Genomic DNA, 16970 nt, shown 5'->3' on the forward strand with positions numbered 1-16970 from the left:
TTAAAGGGGTGGGGGCGAGGGGGCCAAAGAAATGGTCATGTACTATGGATAAGACACCCCCTTAAAGAAAGGGTGGGGGCAAGGGGGCCAAAGAAATGGTCATGTACTGTGGATAAGACACCCCCTTAAAGAAAGGGGTGGGGGTGAGGGGGCCAAAGAAATGGTCATGTACTGTGGATAAGACACCCCCTTAAAGGGGTGGGGGCGAGGGGGCCAAAGAAATGGTCATGTACTGTGGATAAGACACCCCCTTAAAGAAAGGGGTGAGGGTGAGGGGGCCAAAGAAATGGTCATGTACTGTGGATAAGACACCCCCTTAAAGAAAGGGGTGGGGGGAGGGGGCCAAAGAAATGGTCATGTACTGTGGATAAGACACCCCCTTAAAGAAAGGGGTGAGGGTGAGGGGGCCAAAGAAATGGTCATGTACTGTGGATAAGACACCCCCTTAAAGAAAGGGGTGGAGGTGAGGGGCCAAAGAAATGGTCATGTACTGTGGATAAGACACCCCCTTAAAGGGGTGGGGGGAGGGGGCCAAAGAAATGGTCATGTACTATGGATAAGACACCCCCTTAAAGAAAGGGGTGGGGGGGAGGGGGCCAAAGAAATGGTCATGTACTGTGGATAAGACACCCCCTTAAAGGGGTGGGGGTGAGGGGGCCAAAGAAATGGTCATGTACTGTGGATAAGACACCCCCTTAAAGAAAGGGGTGGGGGGGAGGGGGCCAAAGAAATGGTCATGTACTGTGGATAAGACACCCCCTTAAAGGGGTGGGGGTGAGGGGGCCAAAGAAATGGTCATGTACTGTGGATAAGACACCCCCTTAAAGAAAGGGGTGGGGGGAGGGGGCCAAAGAAATGGTCATGTACTGTGAATAAGACACCCCCTTAAAGAAAGGGGTGGGGACGAGGGGGCCAAAGAAATGGTCATGTACTGTGGATAAGACACCCCCTTAAAGAAAGGGGTGGGGGTGAGGGGGCCAAAGAAATGGTCATGTACTGTGGATAAGACACCCCCTTAAAGAAAGGGATGGGGGGGAGGGGGCCAAAGAAATGGTCATGTACTGTGGATAAGACACCCCCTTAAAGAAAGGGGTGGACACTGGAGATACAGTCCATCCGTGCTGAACAGCAGACAAAATGCATCATCCAAAAACAAATGGTGAGTGTCGGAAACCACACTGAAAGTGTGCCTCTCTTTTCACTATTTTATTTCCTCAACCCCATTCTTCCCAAATAACACTGAGAGACGGTCTTTCTTTTCACAGTCCTATTCCCCAACCCCCATACAATGGCTCCTAAATCACACTGAAAGTCAGCATCTCTTTTCACAATTCATTCTATTCCCCCACCTCCATTCCTCCAAAACACACTGAAAGTCTTTCTCTCTTTTCCAAATTTTAACCCCCACCCTGCAAAATTACACTGAAAGGGTCTTTCTTTTCCCATTTCTATCCCCCCCCCCCCTTTCAACACCCCTCCTTCCAAAGTCACATAAAATGGTCTTTCTGTCTTTCCACAATTCTACTCCTCACCTCCCCCCCAATCCAACCCTCCCCCCCCTTTCCAAAGTCACATAAAATGGTCTTTCTGTCTTTTCACAATTCTACTCCTCACCTCTCCCCCAATCCAACCCCCCCCCCCCCTTTCCAAAGTCACATAAAATGGTCTTTCTGTCTTTTCACAATTCTACTCCTCACCTCCCCCCCAATCCAACCCTCCCCCCCCTTTCCAAAGTCACATAAAATGGTCTTTCTGTCTTTTCACAATTCTACTCCTCACCTCCCCCCCAATCCAACCCCCCCCCCCCCCCCCTTTCCAAAGTCACATAAAATGGTCTTTCTGTCTTTCCACAATTCTACTCCTCACCTCCCCCCCAATCCAACCCTCCCCCCCCTTTCCAAAGTCACATAAAATGGTCTTTCTGTCTTTTCACAATTCTACTCCTCACCTCCCCCCCAGTCCAACCCCCCCTTCCAAAGTCACATAAAATGGTCTTTCTGTCTTTTCACAATTCTACTCCTCCCCCCCCCCCCCCCCCAAATCCAACCCCCCCTTCCAAAGTCACATAAAATGGTCTTTCTGTCTTTTCACAATTCTACTCCTCACCTCCCCCCCAATCCAACCCCCCCCCCCCTCCAAAGTCACATAAAATGGTCTTTCTGTCTTTTCCCATTTCTATTTCCCACCCCCCCCCCCCCCCACACACACACACACACACCCATTCCAACCCCCCTTCCAAAGTCACATAAAAGGTCTGACTTTTCACAATTCTATCCCAACCCCCTTCCAAACCTCATGGAAAGTCCTCTCTTTTCACAATTCTATCCCCAAGCCCCTTCCAAACCTCATGGAAAGTCCTCTCTTTTCACAATTCTATCCCCAACCCCCTTCCAAACCTCATGGAAAGTCCTTCTCTCTTTTCACAATTCTATCCCCAAGCCCCTTCCAAACCTCATGGAAAGTCCTCTCTTTTCACAATTCTATCCCAACCCCCTTCCAAACCTCATGGAAAGTCCTTCTCTCTTTTCACAATTCTATCCCCAACCCCCTTCCAAACCTCATGGAAAGTCCTCTCTTTTCACAATTCTATCCCCAAGCCCCTTCCAAACCTCATGGAAAGTCCTTCTCTCTTTTCACAATTCTATCCCCAACCCCCTTCCAAACCTCATGGAAAGTCCTCTCTTTTCACAATTCTATCCCCAACCCCCTTCCAAACCTCATGGAAAGTCCTTCTCTCTTTTCACAATTCTATCCCCAACCCCCTTCCAAACCTCATGGAAAGTCCTCTCTTTTCACAATTCTATCCCCAAGCCCCTTCCAAACCTCATGGAAAGTCCTTCTCTCTTTTCACAATTCTATCCCAACCCCCTTCCAAACCTCATGGAAAGTCCTCTCTTTTCACAATTCTATCCCCAAGCCCCTTCCAAACCTCATGGAAAGTCCTTCTCTCTTTTCACAATTCTATCCCAACCCCCTTCCAAACCTCATGGAAAGTCCTTCTCTCTTTTCACAATTCTATCCCCAACCCCCTTCCAAACCTCATGGAAAGTCCTCTCTTTTCACAATTCTATCCCAACCCCCTTCCAAACCTCATGGAAAGTCCTCTCTTTTCACAATTCTATCCCCAAGCCCCCTCCAAATCAAAATGCGAAATGGCATATATATGAGGGGAGTGGGAGGGGGCTTCGTTCCTTCCCAACTCCCTGCATACTTCGCCCAACTCCCTGCATACCCTGTCTGTTGACAGATGGGTTTCAACACTTCACTAAATTATCCCCGTTCTCTGATGACAGCTGAAAAGGTGTGAGTGTGTTTCAAGCGTTCAATGAGTTGCACAGAAACCTGATCCAGCAGGGACACACAGCCATATTGTAATACTGCAACGACGCAGAAGACAGATCAATAGGGGATGAGAGGCAATTTCGCAATGTGCACGTGTTAGATTGTGGGCAATTCCACGTGACGCTAGTTATGAGCCTTTGGATGCACACGCCATTTCTAAGGTGGACTGATAATTGTGCTTTCATATATTGTACTGTGTAGACAGCATGCATGGACAAATCGACATGCAGCACACAAAACCCTCATAGATATGCAGGACAGATAGACTCTCACAAACATGTATCTTTTTTCCAATTATGCCATTCACAGAGAGGGAACAACTCTAATTCTGCTGATCAATCATTTCAAGAGTTTGACACAGCAGACAGAAACAAAAACTTCAATTAAAAATCAAGTATTAATTGCAAAACACATTTTGCTTGTTTATATATATATATGTGTGTGTGTGTGTGTGTGTGTGTGTGTGTGTGTGTGTGTGTGTGTGTGTGTGCATACACACAGGTATACGTATGGGGTGAATTAATCTTGTGTGTTGATGTCTGCCTTATGTTCTGTTGAACCTGATCAACAAAATCTCTTTTTCTCAGGAGGGATGGGGGTGTGTGTGGCGGGGGGAGACAGACAGACAGAAAGGACACAAGCGAGTTTTGAAATCATTAGAACTGCTCATCCACTTCTCTTTGTAACAAAATATGTCTGTCTGGTTTCTCATCTCTAAAAACACTCAAAAGATCAACAAAGGCTTCTAGTGTCTTGCTACAAAAAAACAACAACTGAAAGATGAAATTGTATTGGCTGGCATTTAAAATACAGTCTGATGAAATATATCTCATTATCTGCTGTATCAAAAAATAAAATAAATATAAAGGTAACATTTAGCAAACCTGTTCTTTTTTCCTATAAACAACAGTACCCACCAACACTAACACCCACACCTACACAATCAGCAACACCACCAAACTCGCCATCAGAGAGAATGCAATATTTCCATTCAACATTTATCTCCACAATGTACTAATAAAGCCAGCAAAATAACAATAATAATTCACATTGACTCTCAAACTCACCATCAGAGAGAATGCAATATTTCCATTCAACATTTATCTCCACAATGTACTAATAAAGCCAGCAAAATAACAATACAAATTCAGACTACGCTCAAACTCACCATCAGAGAGAATGCAATATTTCCATTCAACATTATCTCCACAATACATTAATAAAGCCAGCAAAATAACAAATTCAGATTGACCCTCAAACTCACCATCAGAGAGAATGCAATATATCCATTCAACATTTATCTCCACAATGTACTAATAAAGCCAGCAAAACTAACAATACAAATTCAGACTGATGCTCTAACTCACCATCAGAGAGAATGCAATGTTTCAATTTAACAATTATCTCCACAATGTACTAATAAAGCCAGCAAAACTAACAATAAAATTCAGATTGACACTCCCAGGCAGAGAGCTGGTGGCGTTTACTTTTTTTTTCTTTTTTTAAATCATTCACCCATAACCATACATTCATCATGTACACCATACACACATAAGCAAGTGCACATGCAAACAAGCAAACAAACACTCCTGCACTTGCACAACCAGCCAAAGTTCAAGAAGGTGGTAGTCAGAATGGAAGAGGCGTCTTTTAGGAAACATTTTAAGAAGGTGGTAGTCAGAATGGAACAGGCATCTTTTGGGAAACATTTTAAGAAGGTGGTAGTCAGAATGGAAGAGGTGTTTTTTCGGAAACATTTTAACCCCTTGGCTGCCTATATGACGAGATAACTTGTCAGCGCAAGAATGTACGCTTCACTGCCACAATGAGGAGATAACTCATCATCAAAATATTCTGACTTTTCCCTGGTTTGCATTCAGTTCACTGACAAAAATACTGATAGTTTTAGGTTGGGGAATCTTTCTTGATTCTATTCATAGCTAGAAACACCATCTACATCATGAGACAGTCCTTTATTTGAACGTTTTGGTTGGGTTACTGCCTGCCATGTTTACCTGACTCTTCTCCTCGCTCGCTCAACAAAATGTTGGACTGACGACATGCTCAAGACTTGTGGCGAACTAAATCAACCAAGACTGCTTTCTTTAGCTGATGCTCAAGAAGAATTGATGCCTAAATTCAAATGAGAAGACAGTGATGAACATTTATAGGATGATTTGATAGAAAATAAAGGGAGCAATCAGGAGAGTGGCAAAGATACAACTATGAGTAAGAGATGCTGCCTGTACAGCTGTTGCAGCCGACAGAAAGTTTCAGGACAGAAAGTTTCAGGACACAGCGTGAGCAATTTTCTTGGCACTCAGCCAACACAGTCTGATGAGAGGGGTGAAGAGGAGGGTGTTTGGAGACTGAGGGAGCACGGCCTCACATCCATATTATCACTTGGATAATCAGTATCAGTATCAGTAGCTCAAGGAGGTGTCACTGCGTTCGGACAAATCCATATACGCTACACCACATCTGCCAAGCAGATGCCTGACCAGCAGCGTAGCCCAACGCGCTTAGTCAGGCCTTGAGAAAAAAATAAAATAAAATAAAATAAAATAAAAAAATAAATAAATAAAGTAAAAAAAAAAAAATAAAAAAAAAAAAATAAAAAAAATAAAAAATAAAAATAATAATAATAATAATAATAATAACGAAATGAATAAAATAAAAAGAAATAAGTAAATAAATCAATAAATAATAGATAAATGCATAAAAGAGAACTACTAATGATAATATTTATAAGGTGCAAAAACTTGATGAAGTCAACTGTAAGCGTACAAAAAGAGAACAACAAAAAATTTTAATAATAAAAATAATAATAATAAATCGATAAATACATAAATAAATGTAAAATAAAATAAATTAATAAAAAAGACAACAATGATGATAAATAAGCAAATAAATGTAAAACACGCAGACACACATTCACATACATATGCATAACAGATATGCAGCAAACATGCAGTTTCACAGATATGAAAGCACAATCAAATACACATAAACATACATGAGCCCCAACACAGACACACACACATTACCCTGCACCCCCACTACCCCCCCTCCTCCCCACACTCATTTCTAGGCCACATGTTGCAGCTTCCATGGCACACACACACACACACACACACACACACACAAACACACAGAGGCACTCTTACTTGTACGCCCATATCCCCCACCCCCAACCCCACACACATATATACAAACATATATATGCGCACCCGCACGTTCCAATATTCTGTTGCTCCCACAGTGTAGGCATGCATACACACACATACCTCATCCTCTACCCCCCCCCCCCCCCAACCCCCCCCCACACACACACGTGCACAGAACTCTCCTGACACTTGTGTACACTTACACCCTCGCGCATGCACACACACACACACACAGACCCACAAACACACACATACACACATGCACAGAGGCTGCCACTGATTGGCCGCAAAAGGGGTGGGAAAAGATCTCTGATGCCAAGAACGTGGCGTCTAGTGTGTTGCTCAGTCTATTGTATTTGGAAAAGCCCACAGAGACTCTGTTCCGTTTTGAAGAAATTTGCGCAATGTTGGTTTGGAAATGATGACGATATTTGTCTGATTTGCAAAACATTGTGCTCTACCTTTCATGCTAGAGTTTTGGCCGCTCCCTCTCTCTACCTTTATTTCTTTGAGGCGATCAATGGTGTGATGGCCTTGTACCTGTTCTTTTTGATATTCTTTGACTTTTCTGAGGATTTCCAATTTTCCTAGATGTAGGACGCTCATTGTTGTTTCGTTACCAGCAAGTCTGTCAACTCGCTCATTTCCCTGAACACCTGCATGTCCCAGGCAGTTTCTCTGATCGCTCTGTTGTATGAAATGTTTGAGCAGGGTGGATCCTTTTTCTTCATTTGTCTTAAGCTTGGTTCCATCAGTATCTAACATGTCTGGGGTTGTTGTTGTGCACGTTTTCCCTTCCATGTGACGATAAAATTGCCAGAACTCTGGATAAGTCACGGTGCATTGTGTATCTGTCTCTTTTTTAATTCTTTTTTTTTAATTGTGGTTGTTCTAGTATGATTTTGTGTGTGCAGATATCCATTTGTCCAGAAAATATATTTTAGTGCAAACTACCTGACTGATGTTTGTAATGAACAAGTTGAAAATCTGACAAAAAACAAAACACTGATTTCAAAACAACAGCATGTCACTGGAAATATATAAAATGGGAAAACATCACATGTGTTGTATTCTTTATTCATCTACCTTTCAGAAAATATGTACTTTTATGGGTCTTTCTCCAAAAACAAAGAGCACATAATTTTTTGAAAATTTATACCTGTTTTTTTGTGTTTTTTTTAAACCCTGGCAAATAGATTTCACTTAAATCTTATTTTCCTGGCAGCGAAAGGGTTAAGATGGTAGTCAGAATGGAAGAGGTGTCTTTTGGGAAACATTTTAAGGAAGTGGTAGACAGAATGAAGAGGCGTCTTTTGGGAAACATTTTAAGGTGGTAGTCAGAATGGAAGAGGTGTCTTTTGGGAAACATTTTAAGGTGGTAGTCAGAATGGAAGAGGTGTCTTTTGGGAAACATTTTAAGGAAGTAGTAGACAGAATGGAAGAGGTGTCTTTTGGGAAACATTTTAAGGTGGTAGTCAGAATGGAAGAGGTGTCTTTTGGGAAACATTTTAAGGTAGTAGTCAGAATGGAAGAGGTGTCTTTTGAAAAACATTTTAAGGTGGTAGTCAGAATGGAAGAGGTGTCTTTTGGGAAACATTCTAAGGAAGTGGTAGACAGAATGGAAGAGGTGTCTTTTGGGAAACATTTTATGGTGATAGTCAGAATGGAAGAGGTGTCTTTTCGGAAACATTTTAACCCCTAGGCTGCCTACATGACGAGATAACTATCATGGCAAGCATGTACGCTTCGCTGCCACAATGACGAGATAACTCGTCATCGAAATATTCTGACTTTTCCCTGCTTTGCGTTCAGTTCGTTGACAAAAATGCTGGTAGCTTTAGCTTGGGGAATCTTTCTGGATTCTATTCATAGCTAGAAACCCCATCTACATCACGAGGCAGTCCTTTATTTGAACGTTTTGGTTGGGTTACTGTCCCAGTGTTTGCCTGGCTCCTCTCCTCGCTCGCTCAACAAAATGTAGGACTGCTCAAGACATACGATCGTAGCGATCTAAATCAACGAAGATTGCTTTCTTTTGCTGATGCTAAGAAAGAACTGAAGCGTAAATTCGAAGAAGACAGTGATGAACATTTATAGAGCAATCTGATAGAAAATAAAGGGAGCAATCATGAGAGTGGCCAAGATACAACTATCAGTGAGTGATGGCGGCTGTGCAAACCTTAGCAGACGACAGAAAGTGATTGAATTATCAGCAGGACACAGTGTGAGCGATTTTCTCAGCCAACGCGGTCTGATGAGAACTGGTACAGTGACCCTGTGAGAGGGGTGAAGAGGAGGGGGTGTGGAGACTGAGGGGCGTGGCCTCTCATCCACATTATCACTTGGAGAAGTCACAATGCATTGTGTATCTATCTCTTTTTAATTTTTTAAAATTTTTATTGTGGTTGTTCTAGTATGATTTTGTGTGTGTGCAGATATCCATTTGTCCAGAAAATATGATATTTTAGTGGACTAATGTTTGTAGTTAACAAGTTGAAAATCTGACAAAAAACAACACTGATTTCAAAACAACAGCATGTCACTAAAAATATATAAAATTGGAAAACATCATGTGTTTTGTGTTCTTTATTCATTTACCTTTCAGAAAATATATACTTTTATGGGTCTTTCTCCAATAACAAAGAGCACAGAATTTTTTTAAAATACCCGTTTTTTGTGGAAAAAACCCTGGCAAATAGATTTCACTTAAATCTTATTTTCCTGGCAGCGAAAGGGTTAAGGTAGTAGACAGAATGAAGAGGCGTCTTTTGGGAAACATTTTAAGGTAGTAGTCAGAATGAAGAGGCGTCTTTTGAAAAACATTTTAAGGTAGTAGTCAGAATGAAGAGGTGTCTTTTGAAAAACATTTTAAGGTAGTAGTCAGAATGAAGAGGCGTCTTTTGGGAAACATTTTAAGGTAGTAGTCAGAATGAAGAGGCGTCTTTTGAAAAACATTTTAAGGTAGTAGTCAGAATGAAGAGGTGTCTTTTGAAAAACATTTTAAGGTAGTAGTCAGAATGAAGAGGTGTCTTTTGGGAAACATTTTAAGGTAGTAGTCAGAATGAAGAGGTGTCTTTTGGGAAACATTTTAAGGCAGTAGTCAGAATGAAGAGGCGTCTTTTGAAAAACATTTTAAGGTAGTAGTCAGAATGAAGAGGCGTCTTTTGAAAAACATTTTAAGGTAGTAGTCAGAATGAAGAGGTGTCTTTTGAAAAACATTTTAAGGTAGTAGTCAGAATGAAGAGGCGTCTTTTGGGAAACATTTAAAGCTTAACTGTAAAGAAAAGGACCAACAAAAAAAAAAGGGGGAGAAGAAGACAAAAAAAAGAGGGTGCGGGGCTGACGAGCTGTCATACTCACATAGTTGGCCTGCAGATCTGGGTGATCACGCTCAATGCCGTCATCCAGAATGGAGACCACAATGTTCTTGCCCGTGTACCCCTTCTCCCAGGCCGACAACACGTTCATGTCAAACCCTCCATGTCCCCCGCCATGCTGTGAAGTCACAAGGTCAACTGTTGTCTTCACACTGACTGACTTTGCACATGCATATATTGGCAGCTAGCTAAGCATTTTTGTACCGCAGTAATAAGTATGAAATATCACATAAACATGTGTTTGTGGGTGCATGACACAGCATTACAAAACCAAACTCTGATCCTTTTGCGGCCATGTCATTTCTCTTCTAAGGAGTGCACACACACACACACACACACACACACACACACACACACACACACACACACAGACACACAAACACACACTCTCTCTCTCTCTCTCTCATGAATGCACAGAGTACTAAAAAAAAAAAAAAAAAAGCCTGTGATGAGATCCAACCCATATTTTATAAGTTGGCAGAACCTGACACTCTGTGTTCCAAAAGAAACATGGTACACACACCCCCAGGTCAATCTGAAGACTGGCTAAAAAAACAAAAAAACATAACAAAACAAAAAAACAACATTCTGCAGGCTAAGAGTTTTGAAAACTTAAGAACATCAACTAAGGAACCTGTTCTGAAACTCTTTTTAAAATTTTTTTTATCTGATTCAAACAATAACAACAAAAACAAAACAAACAAAAAAACCAACCTGTTCCTGGTTCCGTGGCCTTTCATGCACTGCTCTCATTGTGACCTCCGTTTCAATCGCCCTCTTTCATGCACTGCTCTCATTGTGACCTCCGTTTCAATCGCCCTCTTTCATGCACTGCTCTCATTGTGACCGTTTCAATCGCCCTCTTTCATGCACTGCTCTCATTGTGACCTCCGTTTCAATCGCCCTCTTTCATGCACTGCTCTCATTGTGACCGTTTCAATCGCCCTCTTTCATGCACTGCTCTCATTGTGACCTCCGTTTCAATCGCCCTCTTTCATGCACTGCTCTCATTGTGACCTCCGTTTCAATCGCCCTCTTTCATGCACTGCTCTCATTGTGACCGTTTCAATCGCCCTCTTTCATGCACTGCTCTCATTGTGACCTCTGTTTCGATCGCCCTCTTCTTCCAAGCTTGGGGTGAGTTTCTATCATGGTCTTCAGAGTGGGAAGATCCATGAGGGACTGTCCTTGCAGGAACATATTTGTATTTCTTTTTATCACAACAGATTTCTCTGTGTGAAATTTGGGCTGCTCTCCCCAGGGAGAGCTCTCCGCTACACTACAGCGCCACCCTTTTTTTTTTCTTTTTTTTTTTCCTGTGTGCAGTTTTATTTGTTTTTCCAATCACAGTGGATTTTTCTATGGAATGTTGCTAGGAACAACCCTTTTGTTGCCATGGGTTCTTTTACGTGCGCTAAGTGCATGCTGCACACGGGACCTCGGTTTATCGTCTCATCTGAATAACCAGCGTCTTGTGGAGGGGGAGAAAATATCAGCAGCTGAGCCGTGATTCGAACCAGCGCGCTCAGATTCTCTCACTTCCTAGGCAGACGCATTACCTCCAGGCCATCACTCCGCAACATGGTGGAGGTCTCCACTCTGGGAGACGCTCACTAAGTCTGGCTCTGTGACTAAATGATTATTACAGTATAGTGGCTTAGAATGTGGTGTCCTGCACATGTTAAATGAGAACAGACTAACCACACTGAAGCACCTTGGTTGAGTTGTTTAGTCACTGGACTTCTGATCCAGTGATCAGGGTTTGAGGCCTTTTTTCAGCACCTTACTCCAAGTTTCCTCACTTCACCCAATGTCAGTGGGTATTTGACTTTGGTTGGGGACGGTTAAAATGGCGAAGGAAAAGATTGGGACTGGTAGTCCTATACCCAGCCCCAGACATGGCAGAAGGAAAAGGACGGGTAGTCCTATGCCAAGCCCCAGACATGGCAAAGGAAAAGGACGGGTAGTCCTATGCCAAGCCCCAGACATGGCAAAGGAAAAGGACTGGTAGTCCTATGCCAAGCCCCAGACATGGCAGAAGGAAAAGGACGGGTAGTCCTATGCCAAGCCCCAGACATGGTGGAAGGAAAAGGACGGGTAGTCCTATGCCAAACCCCAGACATGGTGGAAGGAAAAGGACGGGTAGTCCTATGCCAAGCCCCAGACATGGTGGAAGGAAAAGGACGGGTAGTCCTATGCCAAGCCCCAGACATGGCAAAGGAAAAGGACGGGTAGTCCTATGCCAAGCCCCAGACATGGTGGAAGGAAAAGGACGGGTAGTCCTATGCCAAGCCCCAGACATGGTGGAAGGAAAAGGACGGATAGTCCTATGCCAAGCCCCAGACATGGCAAAGGAAAAGGACTGGTAGTCCTATGCCAAGCCCCAGACATGGCAGAAGGAAAAGGACGGGTAGTCCTATGCCAAGCCCCAGACATGGTGGAAGGAAAAGGACGGGTAGTCCTATGCCAAGCCCCAGACATGGTGGAAGGAAAAGGACGGGTAGTCCTATGCCAAGCCCCAGACATGGTGGAAGGAAAAGGACTGGTAGTCCCATGCCAAGCCCCAGACATGGTGGAAGGAAAAGGACGGGTAGTCCTATGCCAAGCCCCAGACATGGTGGAAGGAAAAGGACTGGTAGTCCTATACCAAGCCCCAGACATGGTGGAAGGAAAAGGACGGATAGTCCTATGCCAAGCCCCAGACATGGCAGAAGGAAAAGGACTGGTAGTCCTATGCCAAGCCCCAGACATGGTGGAAGGAAAAGGACGGGTAGTCCTATGCCAAGCCCCAGACATGGTGGAAGGAAAAGGACAGGTAGTCCTATACCAAGCCCCAGACATGGTGGAAGGAAAAGGACTGGTAGTCCTATGCCAAGCCCCAGACATGGTGGAAGGAAAAGGACTGGTAGTCCTATACCAAGCCCCAGACACAGTGATGAATATGAACTATCTGCCCTGATGGCTGTAACAGGCTGTGTGACCTTTAACCTTCTTTAACTTGACTACAGACAACCACCAAAGTGATTCAACCGCAGTGTACAGTCTCTCCTCTGGTGTTTGACATCCTGGCCACCTAACACTCAGAGCTCTGTATGGACTCCACCGAGACTGCTAAAGACGAACCCAGGTGTACCTGTGTATTGGGAACTCAGAATGAGTGATGTTGTCAAGAGCAATACTACTGAAACTGTGCAGATGATAAAGGGAGCACAAAAAACCCAACAACAACAACAAAACTTTTCATCTGAAAAACTGCCTACAGTGGCCATAAGTTTAGAAAAACATGTGATGATCATACTCACCAAATACCACTGTGATCCATAGTAGGGGTCGTTCAACTGGAAGCCACGGCCCTGAGATTCACCGGTAAAGTCCCGCTTCTTGCGTGACCTCATGACCTGTTGCTCGAACCAGTGGACCTGAAACCCCACAGGCAGGTCAGGGCAATCAATGGGGAGGAACAACACAGGCATCAAGGGGAGGGGGCCAGAGCTAATATCCCTCCACAGGCAGGTCAGGGCAATCAATGGGGAGGGTCAACAAAGGCATCCAGGGGAGGGGGCCAGAGCTAATATCCCTCCACAGGCAGGTCAGGGCAATCAATGGGGAGGGTCAACAAAGGCATCCAGGGGAGGGGGCCAGAGCTAATATCCCTCCACAGGCAGGTCAGGGCAATCAATGGGGAGGAACAACACAGGCATCATGGGGAGGGGGCCAGAGCTAATATCCCTCCACAGGCAGGTCAGGGCAATCAATGGGGAGGAACAACACAGGCATCATGGGGAGGGGGCCAGAGCTAATATCCCTCCACAGGCAGGTCAGGGCAATCAATGGTGAGGGTCAACAAAGGCATCATGGGGAGGGGGCCAGAGCTAATATCCCTCCACAGGCAGGTCAGGGCAATCAATGGGGAGGAACAACACAGGCATCATGGGGAGGGGGCCAGAGCTAATATCCCTCCACAGGCAGGTCAGGGCAATCAATGGTGAGGGTCAACAAAGGCATCCAGGGGAGGGGGCCAGAGCTAATATCCCTCCACAGGCAGGTCAGGGCAATCAATGGGGAGGGTCAACACAGGCATCCAGGGGAGGGGGCCAGAGCTAATATCCCTCCACAGGCAGGTCAGGGCAATCAATGGGGAGGGTCAACAAAGGCATCCAGGGGAGGGGGCCAGAGCTAATATCCCTCCACAGGCAGGTCAGGGCAATCAATGGGGAGGGTCAACACAGGCATCATGGGGAGGGGGCCAGAGCTAATATCCCTCCACAGGCAGGTCAGGGCAATCAATGGTGAGGGTCAACAAAGGCATCATGGGGAGGGGGCCAGAGCTAATATCCCTCCACAGGCAGGTCAGGGCAATCAATGGGGAGGGTCAACTAAGGCATCATGGGGAGGGGGCCGGAGCTAATATCCCTCCACAGGCAGGTCAGGGCAATCAATGGGGAGGGTCAACTAAGGCATCCAGGGGAGGGGGCCGGGGCTAATATCCCTCCACAGGCAGGTCAGGGCAATCAATGGGGAGGAACAACACAGGCATCCAGGGGAGGGGGCCGGGGCTAATATCCCTCCACAGGCAGGTCAGGGCAATCAATGGGGAGGAACAACACAGGCATCCAGGGGAGGGGGCCGGGGCTAATATCCCTCCACAGGCAGGTCAGGGCAATCAATGGGGAGGGTCAACAAAGGCATCATGGGGAGGGGGCCGGAGCTAATATCCCTCCACAGGCAGGTCAGGGCAATCAATGGGGAGGAACAACACAGGCATCCAGGGGAGGGGGCCGGAGCTAATATCCCTCCACAGGCAGGTCAGGGCAATCAATGGGGAGGGTCAACACAGGCAAGTAAATACCACTTGCTGCAGCATGCAGAACTGATGGCCCAGTCAATAAAGTTGTGCAAGCTGGTGGTCGAAGTATGCCCAGATCTCTTTGTCCATCCATTTGTCTGTCTGTCTGTCTCCTTCTCTCTCTCTCTCTCTCTTTCTCTCTCTCTCTCTCTTTATGCATTGTGCGTAGAGCTAAACAAAACACCAAATGGCAAAATATGTTAACTGATGGCCCAAGTTACAGTGAAGTTCGGTTTGTCTGTCTGTCTGTCTGTCGGTCTCCTTCTCTCTCTCTCTCTCTTTATGCATTGTGTGTGGTAGCTAAATAAACACCAAATGGCGAAATATGTTAACTGATGGCCCAAGTTACAGTGAAGTTCAGTTTGTTTGTCTGTCTGTCTGTCTGTCTGTCTCCTCTCTCTCTCTCTCTCTCTCTCTCTCTTTATGCACTGTGTGTAGTAGCTAAATAAACACCAAATAGCAAAATATGTTAACTGATGGCCCAAGTTACAGTGAAGTTCAGTTTGTTTGTTTGTTTGTTTGTCTGTCTGTCTGTCTGTCTGTCTGTGTCTGTCTGTCTGTCTCCTCCCTCTCTCTCTCTCTTTATGCACTGTGTGTAGTAGCTAAATAAACACCAAATAGCAAACTATGTTAACTGATGGTCCAAGTTACAGTGAAGTTCTGTCTGTCTGTCTGTCTGTCGTCCTTTTCTTCTTCTTCTTCTGTCTGTCTCCTCCCTCTCTCTCTCTCTTTATGCACTGTGTGTAGTAGCTAAATAAACACCAAATAGCAAAATAGGTTAACTGATAGTCCAAGTTACAGTGAAGTTCTGTCTGTCTGTCTGTCTTCTTCTTCTTCTTCTTCTTCTTCTTCTTCTTCTTCTTCTTCTTCTTCTTCTTCTTCTTCTTCTTCTTCTTCTTCTTCTCTCTCTCTCTCTCTCTCTCTCTCTCTCTCTCTCTCTCTCTCTCTCTCTCTCTTTATGCACTATGAGTAGTATCTAGATAAACACCAAATAGCAGAATATGTTAACTGATGGCCCAAGTTACAGTGAAGTTCGGTTTGTTTGTATGTATCACTGTATGTCTTTCTCCTTCTCTCTCTCTTTCTCTCTCTTTATGCATTGTGTGTAGTAGCTAAATAAACACCAAATGGCAAAACATGTTAACTGCTGGCCCAAGTTACAGTGAAGTGAAGTTTGTTTGTTTGTTTGTCTGTCTGTGTCGGTCTGTCACTGTCTCTTGTTCATTCATGCAATCTCTCCACTATCTAAGTATATATCAGAAAGTAACATAATATGCTGATTATCAAAACAGCAAACTCAGGAATTGTTTTGTCCATTTATCCAATCTTAATCATTTCAAAAATTTCTTGGCACACACTTTCATACAATCTTGTGAAATCTGCTTGGCTAAAGAGAGATAGACAGAGTGGGGGTGGGAGGGGGAGGGAGGGAGAGAGGGAGAAAGACAGACAGACAGGCAGACAGACAAAGAGAAAGTCTGGATTCCTGGATACAAACATGACAGGAGCAATAATGACATGGGATGAGAAATAGAGACACATTCACACACAGACATAACGTCTCATCAACAGTGAATGTGGCCACAGACAATTTTCTCCCTTTCTTTTCTCTATTTTCTTAGGAAAGAAAAACATGGACCATGGGCAGCCTTTGCTCAGAGTCCTCAGTTAGGAGAAACATATATAGATGCAGATAAAAAATCATTTCATTTGGAAGCTCTTCTCACAACAACAACAACAAAACTTTCACTAAGACAGTCACTGAGTAAGAGAAGTTTTAATCCCTTCAGGCCCATAATACAAATTTACCTACAAAAATGTTTGATATGCAAAGAGATACAGAAGGAAATTCACATTCAAATCCTCAATGCAAATAGTTCTTCCCCAAATCAGCTTGCAGCTGTTAGGTATATTACTCATGAAAATGAAGGGGAACATGAAACTCCTCTCTCTGACTCTGAGATAATGTCACACTCATAGATGAAAAAAAAAAGAAAAAAAAAGTCAATGACTTTGTACATGACATAATTCACTTCATATCACTTCTCTCTAGAGCTGTCAAAATAGGGCACACTGGTGACATCTCTCTATTTCTTTCCAAATAAGTACACTGGTGTTGTGAAATACACAAATGCCCATGTTAGCACACACACACACACAGTGAGAGAGTGAAAGAGAGGGAGAGAGAAAAGCAGGAATTGACTAAAAGCCAAAGAGGAAAAAGGGGAGTGTCATGGA

General features: G+C 44.2%; 1 protein-coding gene across 5 annotated transcripts in view; it reads right to left on the reverse strand.

The window, feature by feature from the left end:
* Positions 1-16970, reverse strand: part of LOC143281850 (furin-like protease kpc-1) — a 145260-nt gene that overhangs the window by 88936 nt on the left and 39354 nt on the right. For all 5 annotated transcript variants that reach the window (XM_076587096.1, XM_076587095.1, XM_076587094.1 and 2 more), the window contains exons 3-4: positions 13189-13305; positions 9870-10004 (exon numbers count right to left, since the gene is read on the reverse strand). In XM_076587096.1, the coding sequence (XP_076443211.1) occupies positions 9870-10004; positions 13189-13305 (252 nt within the window). The remainder of the gene's footprint in view (positions 1-9869; positions 10005-13188; positions 13306-16970) is intronic.

Source organism: Babylonia areolata, chromosome 5, assembly GCF_041734735.1.
Source record: "Babylonia areolata isolate BAREFJ2019XMU chromosome 5, ASM4173473v1, whole genome shotgun sequence".
Taxonomy (NCBI): domain Eukaryota; kingdom Metazoa; phylum Mollusca; class Gastropoda; order Neogastropoda; family Buccinidae; genus Babylonia; species Babylonia areolata.